The sequence below is a fragment of the Leucopleurus acutus genome (assembly GCF_964270905.1).
Source record: "Leucopleurus acutus genome assembly, chromosome: 8".
In the NCBI taxonomy this organism is placed as follows: domain Eukaryota; kingdom Metazoa; phylum Chordata; class Mammalia; order Artiodactyla; family Delphinidae; genus Leucopleurus; species Leucopleurus acutus.
Window position 1 is genome coordinate 54,758,427 of NC_139151.1, and position 16,416 is coordinate 54,774,842.

The 16,416-nt window shown below is 36.7% G+C and overlaps 1 protein-coding gene across 4 annotated transcripts in view; it reads left to right on the forward strand.

Annotated features, from left to right (window-relative positions):
• RSF1 (remodeling and spacing factor 1) overlaps positions 1-16,416 on the forward strand; it is a 166,001-nt gene that overhangs the window by 123,328 nt on the left and 26,257 nt on the right. For all 4 annotated transcript variants that reach the window (XM_082845553.1, XM_082845554.1, XM_082845555.1 and 1 more), the window contains 4 exons: positions 6,717-8,467; positions 10,198-10,404; positions 14,755-14,859; positions 16,330-16,409. In XM_082845553.1, coding sequence (XP_082701679.1) covers positions 6,717-8,467; positions 10,198-10,404; positions 14,755-14,859; positions 16,330-16,409 — 2,143 coding nt within the window. The remainder of the gene's footprint in view (positions 1-6,716; positions 8,468-10,197; positions 10,405-14,754; positions 14,860-16,329; positions 16,410-16,416) is intronic.

The window sequence follows — 16,416 nt, forward strand, 5'->3', positions numbered from 1 at the left end:
CTTTGTTGTGGCATGTGGGATCTTTAGTTGCGGCATGTGGGATCTAATTCCCTGACCAGGGATTGAACCCAGGCCCCCTGCATTGGGAATGTGGAGTCTTAACCACTGGAGTACCAGGGAAGTGCCCTGTGGCTTTATTTTGTTATACTTAATTATAAACAACTTCTTGATACCTTTTTGGCAGATATCAACCATGTTGATATCATCAATTTTTAAATAAGTTACAAAAGAATTGGCACCAGTTCGTATCCCTTTAACATGCAATAAAATGATAGTACTGATGTTTTAGTGAAGGCAGCTCCTATTATTTGTCCATTAAATGCATGTTGGTAATATCAAATGATGATTTCAATATTTTGAGCCCAGAAAACAACTAGAGCTCATTAATGAATACACATAAAACTGTTGCATTTCTGTACACTAACAATGAAAGATCAGAAAGAGAATTTAAGGAAACAATCCCGTTTACCATCACATCAAAAAGAATAAAATACATAGGAATAAACCTACCTAAGGAGGCAAAAGACCTGTACTCTGAAAATGGTAAGACACTGATCAGAGAAATCGAAGATGATGCAAAACAGATGGAAAGATATGCCACATTCCTGGATTGAAAGAATCAATATTCTCAAAATGACTGTACTACCCAAGGCAATCGACAGATTCAGTGTAATCTCTCTCAAATTACCAATGGCATTTTTAACAGAACTAGAACAAAAAAGTTTTTAAATTTGTATGGAAACACAAAAGACCCTAATAGCCAAAGCAATCTTGAGAAAGAAAAATGGAGCTGGAGGAATCAGGCTCCCTGACTTCAGACTATACTATAAAGCTGCAGTCAGCAAAACAGTATAGTAGTGGCACAAAAACAGAAATACAGATCAATGGAACAGGATAGAAAGCCCAGAAATAAGCCCACGCACCTATGGCCAATTAATCTACCACAAAGAAGGCAAGAATATACCATGGAGAAAGACAGTCTCTTCAACAAGTGGTGCTGGGAAAGCTGGACAGCTACATGTAAAAGAATGAAGTCAGAACATTCTCTAACACCATACACAAAAATAAACTCAAAATGGATTGAAGACCTAAATGTAAGACCGGAAACTATATAACCGTTGGAGGAAAACATAGAGCACTCTTTGACATAAATCCAGCAGTATATTTTTGGATCCACCTCCTAGAGTAACAAAAATAAAAACAGGGACTTCCCTGGCAGTCCAGTGCTTAAGACTCTGCTTCCACTGCAGGGGGCATGGATTTGATCCCTGGTCGGGGAATTAAGGTCCCACATGCCGTGGGTGTGGCCAAAACAAAAAGAAAAATAGACAAATGGGACCTAATTAACCTTAAAAGATTTTGCACAGCAAAGGAAACCATAAACAATACGGAAAGACAACCCACAGAATGGGAAAAAATATTTGCAAATGATGCGGCCAACAAGGGATTAATCTCCAAATATACAAGTAGCTCATGCAGCTCAATATAAAAAAAAAACAAACAACAAACAACCCAATCAGAAAATGGGCAGAAGATCTAAAGGGACATTTCTCTAAAGAAGACATACAGATGGCCAAAAAGCACATGAAAAGATGCTTAACACCGCTAAGTATTAGAGAAATACAAATCAAAACTACAATGAGGTATCACCGCACACAGTCAGAATGGCTATCATCAAAAAGTCTACAAACGGTAAATACTGGAGCGGGTGTGGAGAAAAGGGAACCCTTCTGCACTGTTGATGGGAATGTGAATTGGTACAGCCACTAGGGAGAACAGTATGGAGTTTCCTTTAAAAAAGTAAAAATAGGGCTACCATATGATCCAGCAGTCCCACTCCTGGGCATAAATTAGGAGAAAACCGTAATTCAAAAAGATACATGCCCCCCAATGTTCATAGCAGCATTATTTACAATAGCCAGGACATGGAAGCAACCTAAATGTCCGTCAACAGATGAATGGATAAAGAAGATGTGGTACATATATATATATATATATAATGGAATATTAGCCACAAAAAGAATGAAATAATGCCATTTGCAGCAACATGGATGGACCTAAAGATTATCATACTAAGTGAAGTAAGTTGGACAGTGAAAGATCAAATATCATATGATATCACTGATATGTGGAATCTAAAAAAAAGTGAGGGCTTCCCTGGTGGCACAGTGGTTGAGAGTCCGCCTGCCGATGCAGGGGACACGGGTTCATGCCTTGGTCCGGGAAGATTCCACATGCTACGGAGCAGCTGGGCCCATGAGCCATGGCCACTGAACCTGCACGTCCGGAGCCTGTGCTCCACAATGGGAGAGGCCACAACAGTGAGAGGCCCACGTAACGCAAAAAAAAAAAAAAAAAAAGTGATACAAATGAACTTATTTAAAAAACAGAAACAGACTCACAAACAAACTTCTGGTTACCAGAGGGGAAAGGTGGGGGAGGGGAATAAATTAGGAGTTTGGGATTAACATATACACACTACTATATATAAAATAGATAATCAATAGAGATCTACTGTATAGCATACAGATCTCAATATTCTAAAATAACCTAAATGGGAAAAAAATCTGGAAAAGAATAGATATATGTGTATGTATTACTGAATCACTTTGCTGTACACTGAATCTAACACAACATTGTAAATCAACTATATTCCAACATAAAATAAAAGATTTTTAAATTTATTGATATATATCAATAATGCTATATGTTGTATTTTTTAGAATCCACATATATGTGATATCATACAGTATTTGTCTTTCTCTGTCTGACTTATTTCTCTTAGCATAATGCCCTCCAAGTCCATCTGTGTTGCTGCAAATGGCAAACTTTCATTCTTTTTTATGGCTGAGTAGTATTCCATTGCATATATCTACCACATCTTCTTTATCCATTCATCTGTTCATGGACACGTACGTTACTTCCATACCTTGGCAATTGTAAATAATGCTGCTGTGAACATTGGGTGCATGTACCTTTTCAGATTAGTGTTGTTGTTTCGTTTAGATATATATACCCAGGAGTGGAACTGCTGAGTCATATGGTATTTCTACTTTTAGTTTTTTGAGAAACCTCCATCCTGTTTTCCACAGTGGTTGCACCAGTTTACTTTCCCACCAGCAGTGTATGAGGGTTCCCTTTTCTTCACATCCTCACCAGCATTTGTTTGTGTTCTTTTTGATGATGGCCATTCTGACAAGTGTGAGTTAAATTTTTTTCTTGTAATAAAAAGTCATGTGGTAAGCAGTTCAGGTCTGGTTCAGCAGCTCCATGAAGCCGTCAAGTACCCTTCCTAATCTGCCATCCTTAGCATGTGGCTTTGATTGTTCCCTCTCCAGGTATTGTGTGCAGGCTCTGGACAAAAAGCAGGAGAGGGCTTCCCTGGTGGTGCAGTGGTTGAGAGTCCACCTGCCGATGCAGGGGACACGGGTTCGTGCCCCTGTCCGGGAAGATCCCACATGCCGCGGAGCGGCTGGGCCCGTGAGCCATGGCCGCTGAGCCTGCGCGTCCGGAGCCTGTGCTCCGCAATGGGAGAGGCCACAACAGTGAGAGGCCCGTGTACCACAAAAAAAAAAAAAAAAAAAGCAGGGGAAGAGGCAGAAGGCATAGGTCAACTGAACTTTGTAAGTCTCACCCAGATTTCCTCATGCATCTCATTGGCCAGAATTGGTTCACATGACCCTTAGCTATAAGGTATCTGAAGAGGCAAGTACTTTCTTGAACAAAATTAGAGTTGTAGTAGTAAGAAAGAAGAGGAGATTGATACTGGATAGGTAACTAGCAATGTCCTTCAGTGTTAACTTACATAGACATTCAGTGTTTCATTACATAGTGATTGGGATGGGTGGGAAAGTCCATAATAGGTGATTAATAGATAATTGTTGAGTAAATGTGCTTTAAAAACCCACAGTAAGTAACACTTGTCTTGAATCACCTTAAGTTTGTCAAGCAATGTTGCTGTTGCATTGTGATTTTAGAGGTGAATTTTTCCTTGAGTCTTGTTACTTCAAATTTCCTCTCTTAAACTTATTTGCATCTTCCTTTACAGTTAGTTTCCTTTTGACAGAACTTGTTAGAAATGCTTGTATAACTGAATGACCTTTTTACCAATTATGATTGTGCTTAAAATTTCATTTCATTTCATGATTTTTGTGTCTTCGGTTTTAGGGATACATCCATGTGATCTACAGGAGCTAGAGATATAATTGTTGTTATGTTTTTCTCTTATAAGAGCTAAGTCAAAAAAATATATTGAATATTTTGGGGTTAAGAGAAATATAAGCCAGTGAAGAATAATTGTTGAGGTCACTTAGTCCAGCTGCTTTATTTATACATGAAGGAATGAGGATCAGAGGGTTTGTGACATATCTAAAGATATACCACTAGCTGAATTAGGATTACTGAACCTAGGAGTCTTGAAACTAATGTTACTCTTCATTTTATTTTGCCACGTTGTTACTCAAATCAAAATCAGTTTAAAGGACTTATTCATTCACCACCCCAAAAGCAAAGTGTCATTTTAGCTTGGATGGGAGTCACAGTGAGAATCCTGGGTTGCTTTTTTTTTTGGCGGTACGCGGGCCTCTCCCGTTGCGGAGCACAGACTCCGGATGCGCAGGCTCAGTGGCCATGGCTCACGGGCCTAGCTGCTCCGCGGCATGTGGGATCTTCCCGGACCGGGGCACGAACCCGTGTCCCCTGCATCGGCAGGCGGACTCTCAACCACTGCACCACCAGGGAAGCCCCTGAGTTGCTTTTTGAACCAAAATATATAGAAAAAATATGAAATTGTGTTTAGTATACTTTGTATTAGGCTAAAGTTATTTATAAAGATGGTAATCTGTATTTTAATTGTTAACCAAGATATTTATTTAATTAGACTTCCTGATACATTAACCAATTTCAATGAATAGGAATTTACTAAACCTACTTAATCAATGGGAAAGGGAAGACATTCAAACTAGATAATTTCTGCCATGTCTTTAATTTTCTTAGTGACATGCATATGTTAAATAAGTATATGACAGTTAAAGAGGGAGGCACAATACTCTAATCTCAGGTTCTCAGTAATTATCAGTGGTTCTTGAATTTTTTATTTGCAGTATGATTGAACATAAAAGAAATGGTGGTTTGTAATAAAAGTACTTAACTTTTTAAAAGAAATGTTGAATTCTCAGTTTAAAGAATATGTCCTACTTCATCTCACTTCTGTCTATTACATTTTATTCCCACGAAAACGTTGAAACTGGTGTATCAACTTGGCAAGAATCTGTTCATAAAAAAGTTTTTAATTCCTATCTTGGTAAAACTTGATTAAGAAGTGAGGTTTTTCAGTTGCAAGGATAGGGTGAGGAAAATTTAGGTAAAATTAGTAGTTAAAGAATTCCGAAAACACTGCTCAGATTCCCTGAGCACAAGTTTAAAGCGTATATGCATTCTCTGTAATTCCATTCAAAGATTTATGGTATTTACTAAATATGACTCTTGTTATATTTATTTATTTATTTTTAATAAATTTATTTATTTTATTATTGGCTGTGTTGGGTTCTCGTTGCTGAGCGCGGGCTTTCTTTTAGTTGCGGTGCGTGGGAGCTACTCTTCGTTGCAGTGTGTGGGCTTCTCATTGCAGTGGCTTCTCTTGTTGTGGAGCTTGGGCTCTAGGTGCGCTGGCTTCAGTAGTTGTGGCACGCGGGCTCTAGAGCGCAGGCTCAGTAGTTGTGGTGCACGGGCTTAGTTGCTCCACGGCATGTAGGATCTTCCCGGACCAGGGCTCGAACCTGTGTCCCCTGAATTGGCAGGCAGATTCTTAACCACTGTGTCACCAGGGAAGCTCCATACTTTTGTTATATTTAAATTTGCACTATTAGATACTCCATGAAAGTTGGAAATATATAGCCGATAAGGTAAAAAGAGGAGTTGACAGATAAACACAGTTTCATTATAAAATACTAACTTCTGAAATGTTCAGTAATGGCATTTGATAAAGTAAACTGTAATATAACCATATTGAGGGATGTTACATAATTAAGTCCAATTTCTGTAAAGGCATTTAATATCATAAGAAAATGCTAATGTTTCAGTGAGAAAAATGGGGCAGCATGATCCCAGTGTTCTCAAAAATATATAAGACTAGAAGGAAGTAACCTAAAATAAAATATTAATAGTGATTGCCTCTGGGTATTTGGATTATGGGCATGTTTTTTGTTTCTCTGTTTTTCATTTTCTGTACAGAATTGTTACTTTTATAACCTGATAAAACATAAAACATTTTCCCACTGCCTTGCTCATGTTACCTCAGTTAAATGAAGTGCTCAGTGACTTGCAAAGAACAGTTGTCAGGTTTTAAAACAAATATGGTCTTTTGGAAATGTTTTATGATATATTCTTAGTTTCATATTTTTGAGCCATCACTGGAGCTTGAATAAATTATTTGAGATGCATAAATATTTACATTTCATTGAGAACATTGAAGCTAAAAGTTTAAAGCAGAAACCTGAGTTTTTCTAAATAATAGTTTTTTTAATATCTAAAAGTTGTACTTCAGAGTTTGGTAATTTTCTTTACTGTGTGATTTTATTTTTTATTGTCAGATGTCCAGTGACAGAAGCCACCTCTTTTAATAGAGAAACTTTGATTGGATATATATTTTATGTTTTGCCTTATATATTTTATAATCTTGAATGCTTAGATTCATGTGAACGTTTTCTGATTTTTAGAGCAACGGAAGGAAAGTGAAAAGATGAAAAATGTTGAGCAGCGAGTAGATTCAGAAAACTGTTCTACACCCAATGCTCTAGAAGAGACTACTGTGAAAATAGAAAAAGAAGATGAAAAGGAACTTGTAAAACTGCCTGTCATAGTGAAGCTAGAAAAACCTTTGCCAGAAAGCGAAGAAAAAAAGAGTATCAAAGAAGAAAGTGATTCCTTCAAGGAAAATGTCAAACCCGTAAAAGTCGAAGTGAAGGAATGTAGAGCAGATCCTAGAGATATCAAAGGTAGCATGGAGAAGCCAGAGCCTGAGAGGCTAGATTTTGCTGGCAATGTTAAATCTTCTCAAGAAATCACTGAGAAGTCTACTGAAGAAACCGAGAAACTTAAAAATGACCAGCAGGCCAAGATACCACTAAAAAAACGAGAAATTAAACTGAGTGATGATTTTGACAGTCCAATCAAAGGACCTTTGTGTAAATCAGTTACTCCAACAAAAGAGTTTTTGAAAGATGAAATAAAACAAGAGGAAGAGACTTGTAAAAGGATCTCTACAATCACTACTTTTGGTCATGAAGGGAAACAGCTGGTAAATGGAGAAGTTAGTGATGAAAGGGTAACTCCAAATTTTAAGACAGAACAGATGGAGATGAAGTTTTATGATACAAAGGAAGATAGCTGTAGCCCCTCTAAAGACAGAAGTGTCATCATGGAGGGAAATGGAGCAGAGTCTTTAAATTCTGTCATAACGAGTATGAAAATAGGTGATCTTGAGAAAGAAGTGGTCACTTTAGGGAAAGATGCAGATAGTTCAATATCAGCCTTAGAGACACAGAGTCACAAAGGGCACATAGAGGAAACTGGTCCTCCAGAAATGGAAACTCCTCTTGAGACTTCTGAAATAGCAAAGGATCTACCTTTATCTACCACTGAATCCTGTAGCATGAGAGTTGAAGAGAGGTCTCCCAAAAGTAAGAAGGATAAGCGCCCACCAGTCCTAGAATGTCTTGAAAAGTTAGAGAAGTCCAAAAAGACTTTTCTTGATAAAGACACACAAAGATTGAGTCCGATACCAGAGGAGGTTCCAAAGAGTACTGTAGAATCAGTAAACGCAGGGTTTCCCGAGACAGCTGAAACTTCTCCATCATCTAACGTGACTGTCCACTGTGAGAAACTAACCTCAGAAAAAGAAGTGGTAGAGGGTCAGAATAGCAGTTCCACTGAAGGTCAGTCTTTGGAGAAAATAGACCCAGAAATTTTAAAAGTGGATGCTGAATCCACCAAGGTAGAAGTGGATGATCTGGACAATGCCCAGACCTCTGGCACAGGTGATCCTTCTGAGACAAAGGGTTCTATGCAAAAAAGCAAATTTAAATATAAGTTGATTCCTGAAGAAGAAACCACTGCCTCAGAGAACACAGAAATAACCTCTGAAAGGCAGAAAGAGGGTATCAAATTAACAATTAGGATATCCAGTCGGAAGAAGAAGCCAGATTCTCCTCCCAAAATTCTAGAGCCAGAAACCAAGCAAGAGAAGACAGAAAAGGAAGAAGAGAAAACAAATGTGGGTCGTACTTTAAGGAGGTCTCCAAGAATATCTAGACCCACAGCAAAAGTAGCTGAAATCAGAGATCAGAAAGCTGATAAAAAAAGAGGGGAAGAAGATGAAGTGGAAGAAGAGTCAACAGCTTTGCAAAAAACTGAGAAAAAAGAAAATTTGAAAAAAACAGAGAAAGATACAAATTCTAAAGTAACCAAGGTAAAATTTCTTCTACTCTGAGTTTTAATTTTTCTTAGAAATACTTGGCTCTGAGTGTTTGTAGCTGTTTGCTTTTGGCTAAATTAACTCATTCAAAGATAACTAAAAGAACAACCACCACAAAAAAGCCTCTCTTCCTATATCTGAGATGTTTTTTCGTAGTAGTTATCTCCAGACATTAAATTTCAGACTGTATAATCTTGTCATCTTTTAAACTTTTTCTCTATTATAGGCAATATAGAAATATATTCTCTGTATTGTAAACTATCCAAGTAATACCTAACCTGTATGATTGAAAAATGAAAATTCCTTAGAAACACTATTAACAGTTTGGGCTTCATCTCTTTGCAGTCCTTTTTCCATATATTCATGTCCATGTTCGTAAATACTTCCCATTCTTTTAAAAAATAGATCGAATCAAATTATTTTTCTATGAGCTTTTCACTTAACAGTGTGTGTCTGAACTCTACATATCAGTAGATATAGTCTACTTTTTGGTTATTGGCAGCCACGTAGTATTCCATAGTGTGGGTGTACCTCAGTTTATTTAACCACTCCCTGCTTGATTGACATTTAGGTCGTTTCCAATTTTTCACTATTACAGGCAGTGCTGCATTGAAGATCCTTTTGGACATGAGTGAGTATTTCTTTAGAATAGACCCCTAGAATTGGAATTGCTGGGTCAAGGGACATATGTGTTTTAAGTTCTGATGACTTTCTCTATATTGCCCTCCAAAAAAGGCCCAGTTAATGTACCTTCTCATTGCCAGTGTTTGAGAGTGCCTCTGTGTCCCCATTTTAATCATTAGTCATAGAGCCAGAATTTTTTTTCTATGACCCTCTTACTTTAAGCAAAATCTAGTACAAGTCTTTGGCTAGCCTATGGGAGTTTGTTGTAATTCAAAGTGCTACTTTTGTTTTTGATATATTTAAGTGGTCAGATTGTTCTTAATTGCAAGTGATCCTTTGTCCACTGAAATACTAAATTTTTACTTAAAAAAAATTTCCCCTTCTGTTGTTAGAATTATTTTGGTCTTTGGTGGGGACTTACACTGTAGGAGTGAACAGAAATATGACTTAAAATATTGTGAAGCCAGCCAATAAAAAGCAGTTCCCAACATTATAAAGTTATTCTCTGAATAATATTTTTTAAGTTTGTCAGGATTTTTGTATGCATTTTCGACCCATTAAATTTTTTAAATTCATCACTAATACGGGAATTAAATTTTTTATGTAACAATATAGTCATCGCTCTATTATAGAGCCTTTGAAAAGTGCATGATCTTTGACCCAGAATCCTCTTCGAGGAATTTATCCTAACCACAGAAGTGTGTGTAAAAGTTTGTATTTGCAAGGATACACTGTTTATGAAAGTGAAAAATGGAAAACTACCTAAATGTCTGTCTAGTAGTGGATTAGATAAATATAGCTATGTGATGGCTTATACATATATATACACACACACATGATGTTAGGAGACTATTTTATAACTAGGGAAAATAGTTGTAAGACAGAATGTTCATTATAATTCTCCCTTCCAAAAAGTAGAAAAAATTAATGGAAATATATACCAAAATTTAATAGTAGGTATATCTGTGGATGAAGCCACAATAATTTTTCTTTTCTTCTTTGTGTATTCACTAAATATTCTACAATGCACATGTAATCAGAAGTGTTTTTTTTAACATTCTTATTACATCAGATTATCCTAATGTTTTATTTTATACAAGGTAAAACCCAAAGGCAAAGTTCGATGGACTGGTTCTCGAACACGTGGCAGGTGGAAATATTCCAGCAATGATGAAAGTGAAGGGTCTGACAATGAAAAATCATCTGCAGCTTCGGAAGAGGAGGAAGAAAAGGAAAGTGAAGACGCCATCCTAGCAGATGATGATGAACCATGCAAAAAATGTGGCCTTCCAAACCATCCTGAACTAGTATGTACCTGATCTAAATGGACAGTATTCAAATTATTGGCATGCTGTGGTGTGAAGCAGCCTAACTTCTGGGTTTGATCATGATTTCAGTTTTATGTGTGCAAAATAGCCTTTATTTCTGTTTCTCAGATAATAACCCAACTCTAGGGAGGATTAGGATCTTGCTTTCATTCTTACCTGGCTTTATATTGATAGTTCCTCTACTTAAGCATGCACTTCTAATCTCTTCTCACAGATCAATTAGTTTATTCAAATATTTCTATTCTGTTTTTTTCCTTTAAAGTTTTCTTCTTTTCTTTTAAGTTACTTTATAATGATATTTCTGAAGTGGCAGCTTTAAATAAGTAAGACCTGAAGGGCCTGTTGCCTTTCTGTAAAAACATGTAAGTCAAGTAGTAACCTAGTAGGGCTTTAAACTTTAGAAAGTGGACAGTTGTAAAAAAAATTTTAAGAGGATAATTATAGACTAGATATATTCAGAAAAATAGTGACAGATTTACATGGGACTTCCTTATTTAGGAAGTAAGTTCTTCAAAGATTGCCTAAATCAGGAAAACCAGTTCCTAACCTATATATGTATTTTTTGCAGTTCATAAGTGCTTTCTAAAGAACCTATTGAGGAAACACTCTTGTTATGCTCAATTCTATGCAACCGTTCTGTTCTTTTGAATAGATTTGACTTTAAAAGCAAGGTCCACCTATTAAGCAGAAAGAGACATAAAGAAAGAAACTTCCACATAGGTTGAGTTGTATGGGAGCAGAAATAAGTTATGTAAAGTTGCCAAGCACAGTTCCTGATAATCTGTTGTGTGCTGGGGTAAAGCTGTTTTCTTCCTACATGTGAAAATCGTATCTGGAAACCAAATCAGTGAAGTTCATCAAATCCCAGTAGTTGCAGAGGGTTCAAGTAAAAGATGTAACTTAGACCCAGAGAATAACTTTAGCTCCGAGAAGAACAGTTGTCAGAAGTACACTGAGAAGACCCTTCTAAGCATTTTTATGATCATCAAACTATAAAAGTTAGGTAAAGACTTTCGTGTGGAGAAAGGCAAAGAGAAGATTGAGATAGTGGTCTTTTCTGCCCCTAAATCAAGTAAAAATCAATATTTGTGTTCTTTCCCTACCATTTCCTAATATTTTTTTATACTGAGAGAATGCATTTTGACTGGGGCAGCAATAGACGTCAATGACAAAGGGGTGTGAAGAAATGAAAAGTAAAATGAGGTGAGCAGAAATGACACCCAGGAGATGGAGAAAGTTGTGCCCTTCTTGGAACACACATAGGGTTTTTGTTTGGTTATCTTAATAACTGCTCTGAAAATCCCATTGCTGGTTACTGTGCCAAAGAGAAAGACATTGGAAACTGAAGATCCCAAATATGGTGGATTTCTTATGCTAGATATTTAAGGATAATCCTCAAATAAAAATATTAGGCAGCTGTTGTGTGTTAAGTGGTAGGGAAATGATGGTGAATTAGATGTGGTCCTTGTTCTCTTTGAGCTTACAGCAGAAAAGCAATAAATTCATAGATGAGTATAGAACTCTATTGGGTTTTTCAGATGTTTTAGTGAAAATAAGTGGATCATTGCCTGAAACTTGGAAATCTCACATAGTAGTATTTATTTTAATGGGTTTTTACCTTTCTTGAAGAATAGAGACAATCATCATTTTAGAAATAAACTGAATTCTAAAAGTTTATTTTTAACTTTGTTATTTGAAATTTAGATTATGTTTTAACATAGAAATGATGTGATAAATAGAATCAGGTGCCCAGGTTAGTCCACATATGCCTATGTAAGCAATCAATCACATAACTGAAGTATAATGTTAATATAACTTAAATTGAATTCTGGCTATTGGTAGCAAACGGAGAAGGGAGTTTTCCACTTTTAAAATGTGTGCACATTCCATCCCCCACTCTAAACCCTCCCCATGGTACATGTTAGCAATTCAGAAACTATATATAACTATATACAAATAAAACTATATACAAATAAATAAAGTGTAGATAATGGGAGCCAGCTTTCTCACTGTTAAAGGAGTTACAAATAAGGCTGAAGGCTAGAATGAACCCTGTGGTGCTGGATTAGATGGTGAGTTATTAGTATGAACTCATACTTATTTTAATATAGATATATGTATATACATGGGGTACTATACATACATGTATTTCCTAGCTCTGTCCTCTGTGAGAACTTAGAATCAGGGATACCCAGGAGCAGTGAGCACTCAGCACCCAGATCTCAATTTCTAAATACCATTCTCCAATAAAGGAACCAGTGTTTCTGGGGAAAATGGCTGATTCTAAGGCTTGGGCAAGGAAAATGTAAGATGTGCCTAGAGTATCCTGTATTACCAGAAAGTGAGGAAGTGCTTTAAAAAAAAATAAAAGCATGCAAATGAGTCCTAAGGATACAGGGGCCAACCTGAAAACTCCTAGTATATCAATGGCTAGAACAATTTGAACAATAAATTAAATATTTGTTTTAGATTATAACCCAAAGAATAAAATAATATTCATTAGTTCATTCTGATAAAAATAAATAATTGAATAAACAAAAAAAATGGGGTAATGGGGGAGGGACATTTTTTTTTTTTTTACAGAAGAATTCCAAATAGCAAATGTTGAGGGCATGAGGAAAACAGAAAATCACCATTAGAACACCACAGTAATAATTGTTTTGTTTTGTTTTGCTTGTGGGATCTTAGTTCCCAGACCAGGGATCGAACCCAGGTCCCAAGCAGTGGAAGCGCAGAGTCCTAACCACTGGACCACCCGGGAATTCCCAGTAATAATTATTGCAGCAAGATCCACTGATGAGTTCTAAAACTCGTGGGTGAAGCTGTAAGGAAGCTGTAAGGAAAACCAGGGTATAGCATAACTTCAACATATCTTCCCCCCAAATATTTATTAATTACTGTGGTGATTTTAACTTATCTCTACAAATTCTTTGATACTCCTCTCTTCAGAAAGTGGAGCTTAATTCCCTTCCCCGTGAGTATGGGCTGGAGTTATCACTTTTAACGAGAATAGAGTATAGAAAGTGAAAAGTAACTTTACAGTGATGAAAAACAATAGACACTACTATAACCAAGTGATCAAAGTTAACATCACCAGTAATAAGTCATATTGTACAGTTTGAACAGTAAGTTATCAAATTGTTACACTATCATGTACCCCCAGATATGATGTAGTGAGCAGGGCATTTCACCTCTATGGTATTCTCAAAAACCCATAACTTCAGTCTAATCATGAGAAGACATCAGACAAACCCAAACTGAGGGCAGTCTGCATAATATCTGAGTAGTACTCTGCAAAACTGTCAAAGTCATGGAAAGCAAAGAAAGACCAAGAAACTGTTACAGATCAGAGGAAATTAAGAAGAGATGATGAAATGCAGTGTAATATCCTGGGTTGGATCCTAGAATCAAAAAAAGGACAATAGTGGAAAAACTGGTGAAGTCCGAATAATGTCTGTTGTTTAGTTAATAGTTTTATACTGATGTTAATTTCTTAAGTTTTGGTAAATGTACCATGGTTATGTAAGATATTAACATTAGTGTCCTATCTTGGCAACTCTTCCATAAATCTAAAATTATTTTAAAATAAATGATTTTTTTAAGTTCATGAGTGTGTACCATTTTAAGTTTTAGAGAACTGGTCATCTGAAACTCGAATAGCAAAAAATAATCAGCTTAAGATTAATTATTCATAGCTTTTTTATTTGAACATAATTGTCCTTAGTGTAGTTCCATTCCTCTCATGTTTGAATTTACATGATAAAAGGAGCCATGAATGTTTCTTACAGATACGTAATTGAGATGCTATTTACAGTGGAAATTATTTGTATTTTAAAAATCCTGTGTGTGGTAGGGAAGTTTATGGTACTTCAGCTATAAAACTCTGTTATAAAGAATGTGTTATATTCCTCATGGCGTACAAAAAAAGGATTGTAACTCTAGTTCAGAAAAGACTTGTTATTTTTCACTTAATTTATTAGCTTAACATTTTATTTTTTTTGGTTCTAAATTTTAAAAAAAATTATATCTTGGGAGTTTCCTGGCGGTCCAGTGGTTAGGACTCCGCACTCTCACTGCCAAGGGCTCGGGTTCAATCCCTGGTCAGGGAACTAACATCCCACAAGCTGTGCAGTGAGGCCCCCCCCAAAAAAAAGACATGTTAGGATCCTAATTAGCAGAGCTTTTTTATTATTATGCTATATGCAGATAAAGAGTATAGTATAGTATATTACTTAGTTTTATGCTAAGAAATATAGAATGTCCTTATTTTAACTTGAGTCATTGAATATTAGTCATAGAGTTAGGTTGACAATCTGTGGTTTATTTCAGATTCTCCTGTGCGACTCTTGTGACAGTGGATACCACACTGCCTGCCTTCGCCCTCCTCTCATGATCATCCCAGATGGAGAATGGTTCTGCCCCCCTTGCCAACATGTATGATGACCCAGCACAGTTTTGTTTTTCCAGTCTTTGATTTTATGTTTAAATTAATAATATTTCTTGACAGCCACTAAACATTTTAATCTTCAATTTGTAGATATTGTTCATCTCTTGTTTAAATTTCTGTGAAATTAGAGACTATTGATAAAAACTACCTTTTAGGGGTTCCCTGGTGGCATAGTGGTTGAGAGTCCGCCTGCCGATACAGGGGACACGGGTTCGTGCCCCAGTCCAGGAAGATTCCACATGCCGCGGAGCGGCTGGGCCCGTGTGCCATGGCCGCTGAGCCTGCGCGTCCGGAGCCTGTGCTCCCCAACGGGAGAGGCCACAACAGTGAGAGGCCTGCGTACCGCAAAAAAAACCCAAAAAAACAACTACCTTTTATTAGTGTCTTTTAGGTCTTCCCTTTATTTTTTTTCCAAAGCAATTCTTAGAAGACCTCTGGGTTTTGTAGAATTATAATCTCTGGTTTATTTTTTCTCACATTCATTAAAGGCACAAAAACCCCCCAAATTAAGATAATATACAAGGGAAGAAATAAGTTTCTTCCTTTTGTTTATCCCTTTGTTTCATTCTCTTTTTCATTTCTGCCTACCTTCTTTTTGTCAGTTTTATAGATGGTATTATGAATTATGCACCATTATAATGTTACTATGAATAGAAACATGGATTCTGTTTCTCTCGTATCTCGATTCAGGTGGATTTCTTTTAAAACTGAAGAGCAGGGTATTTTTTTGCATCCAAGAGGTCCTTTCTCTCACAAGCCCAATCTCATTTTACTTTAAAAATGATGGCGTTGGGACTTCCCTGGCAGTCCAGTGGTTAGGACTCCGCGCTTCCCCTGCAGGGAGCATGGGTTCGATCCCTGGTTGGGGAACTAAGATGCCGCAAGCCGCACAGTGCAGCCAAAAAACAAAAAAGATGGCCTTTGTTGCATTTCTTAGTAAAGTGGAATGTTTTTGGCTTAGCATCACTTTAGCAGTTACATTCTTCAGCTCTCTTTTGACCCAGTAACCATGTGGCATGGTTTTGTAAATTCTTTTCCATTCTCTTTTTTAAAAAATAGTGATTGGCACCATTGTATTTTATTGTACATAAACCTTCTTCCTTAAAAATGTCTTAGGATTTAAAAAAATTTTTTAATCACTGTCATGTATATACAGTGAACCAAATGCTATTTTAAACATTGATTACTGCCAGCAAGATAGGCATTGAACATGTTTCTCGGCAAAGCTATAAGTTTCTTTAACATGTGTGTTACTTTAAAGATACCCTGCTCATCTTCAGTTCAGTGGATGAACTGAAGCAGCATGTCTTTATTTAATTAAATATAAGGAACATTTCAGTGTTCACTACGTGGCCCCTTATCAGCTCTCAATAGCATGGTATCTGTAGCTAATAGGCAAGAGATAAATGATTGTGGAAAGGTGTGTAAAATGACACTCATGTGTTTTATTTTTTCAGAAACTACTGTGTGAAAAATTAGAGGAACAATTGCAGGATTTGGATGTTGCCTTAAAGAAGAAGGAGCGTGCTGAACGCAGGTATTGT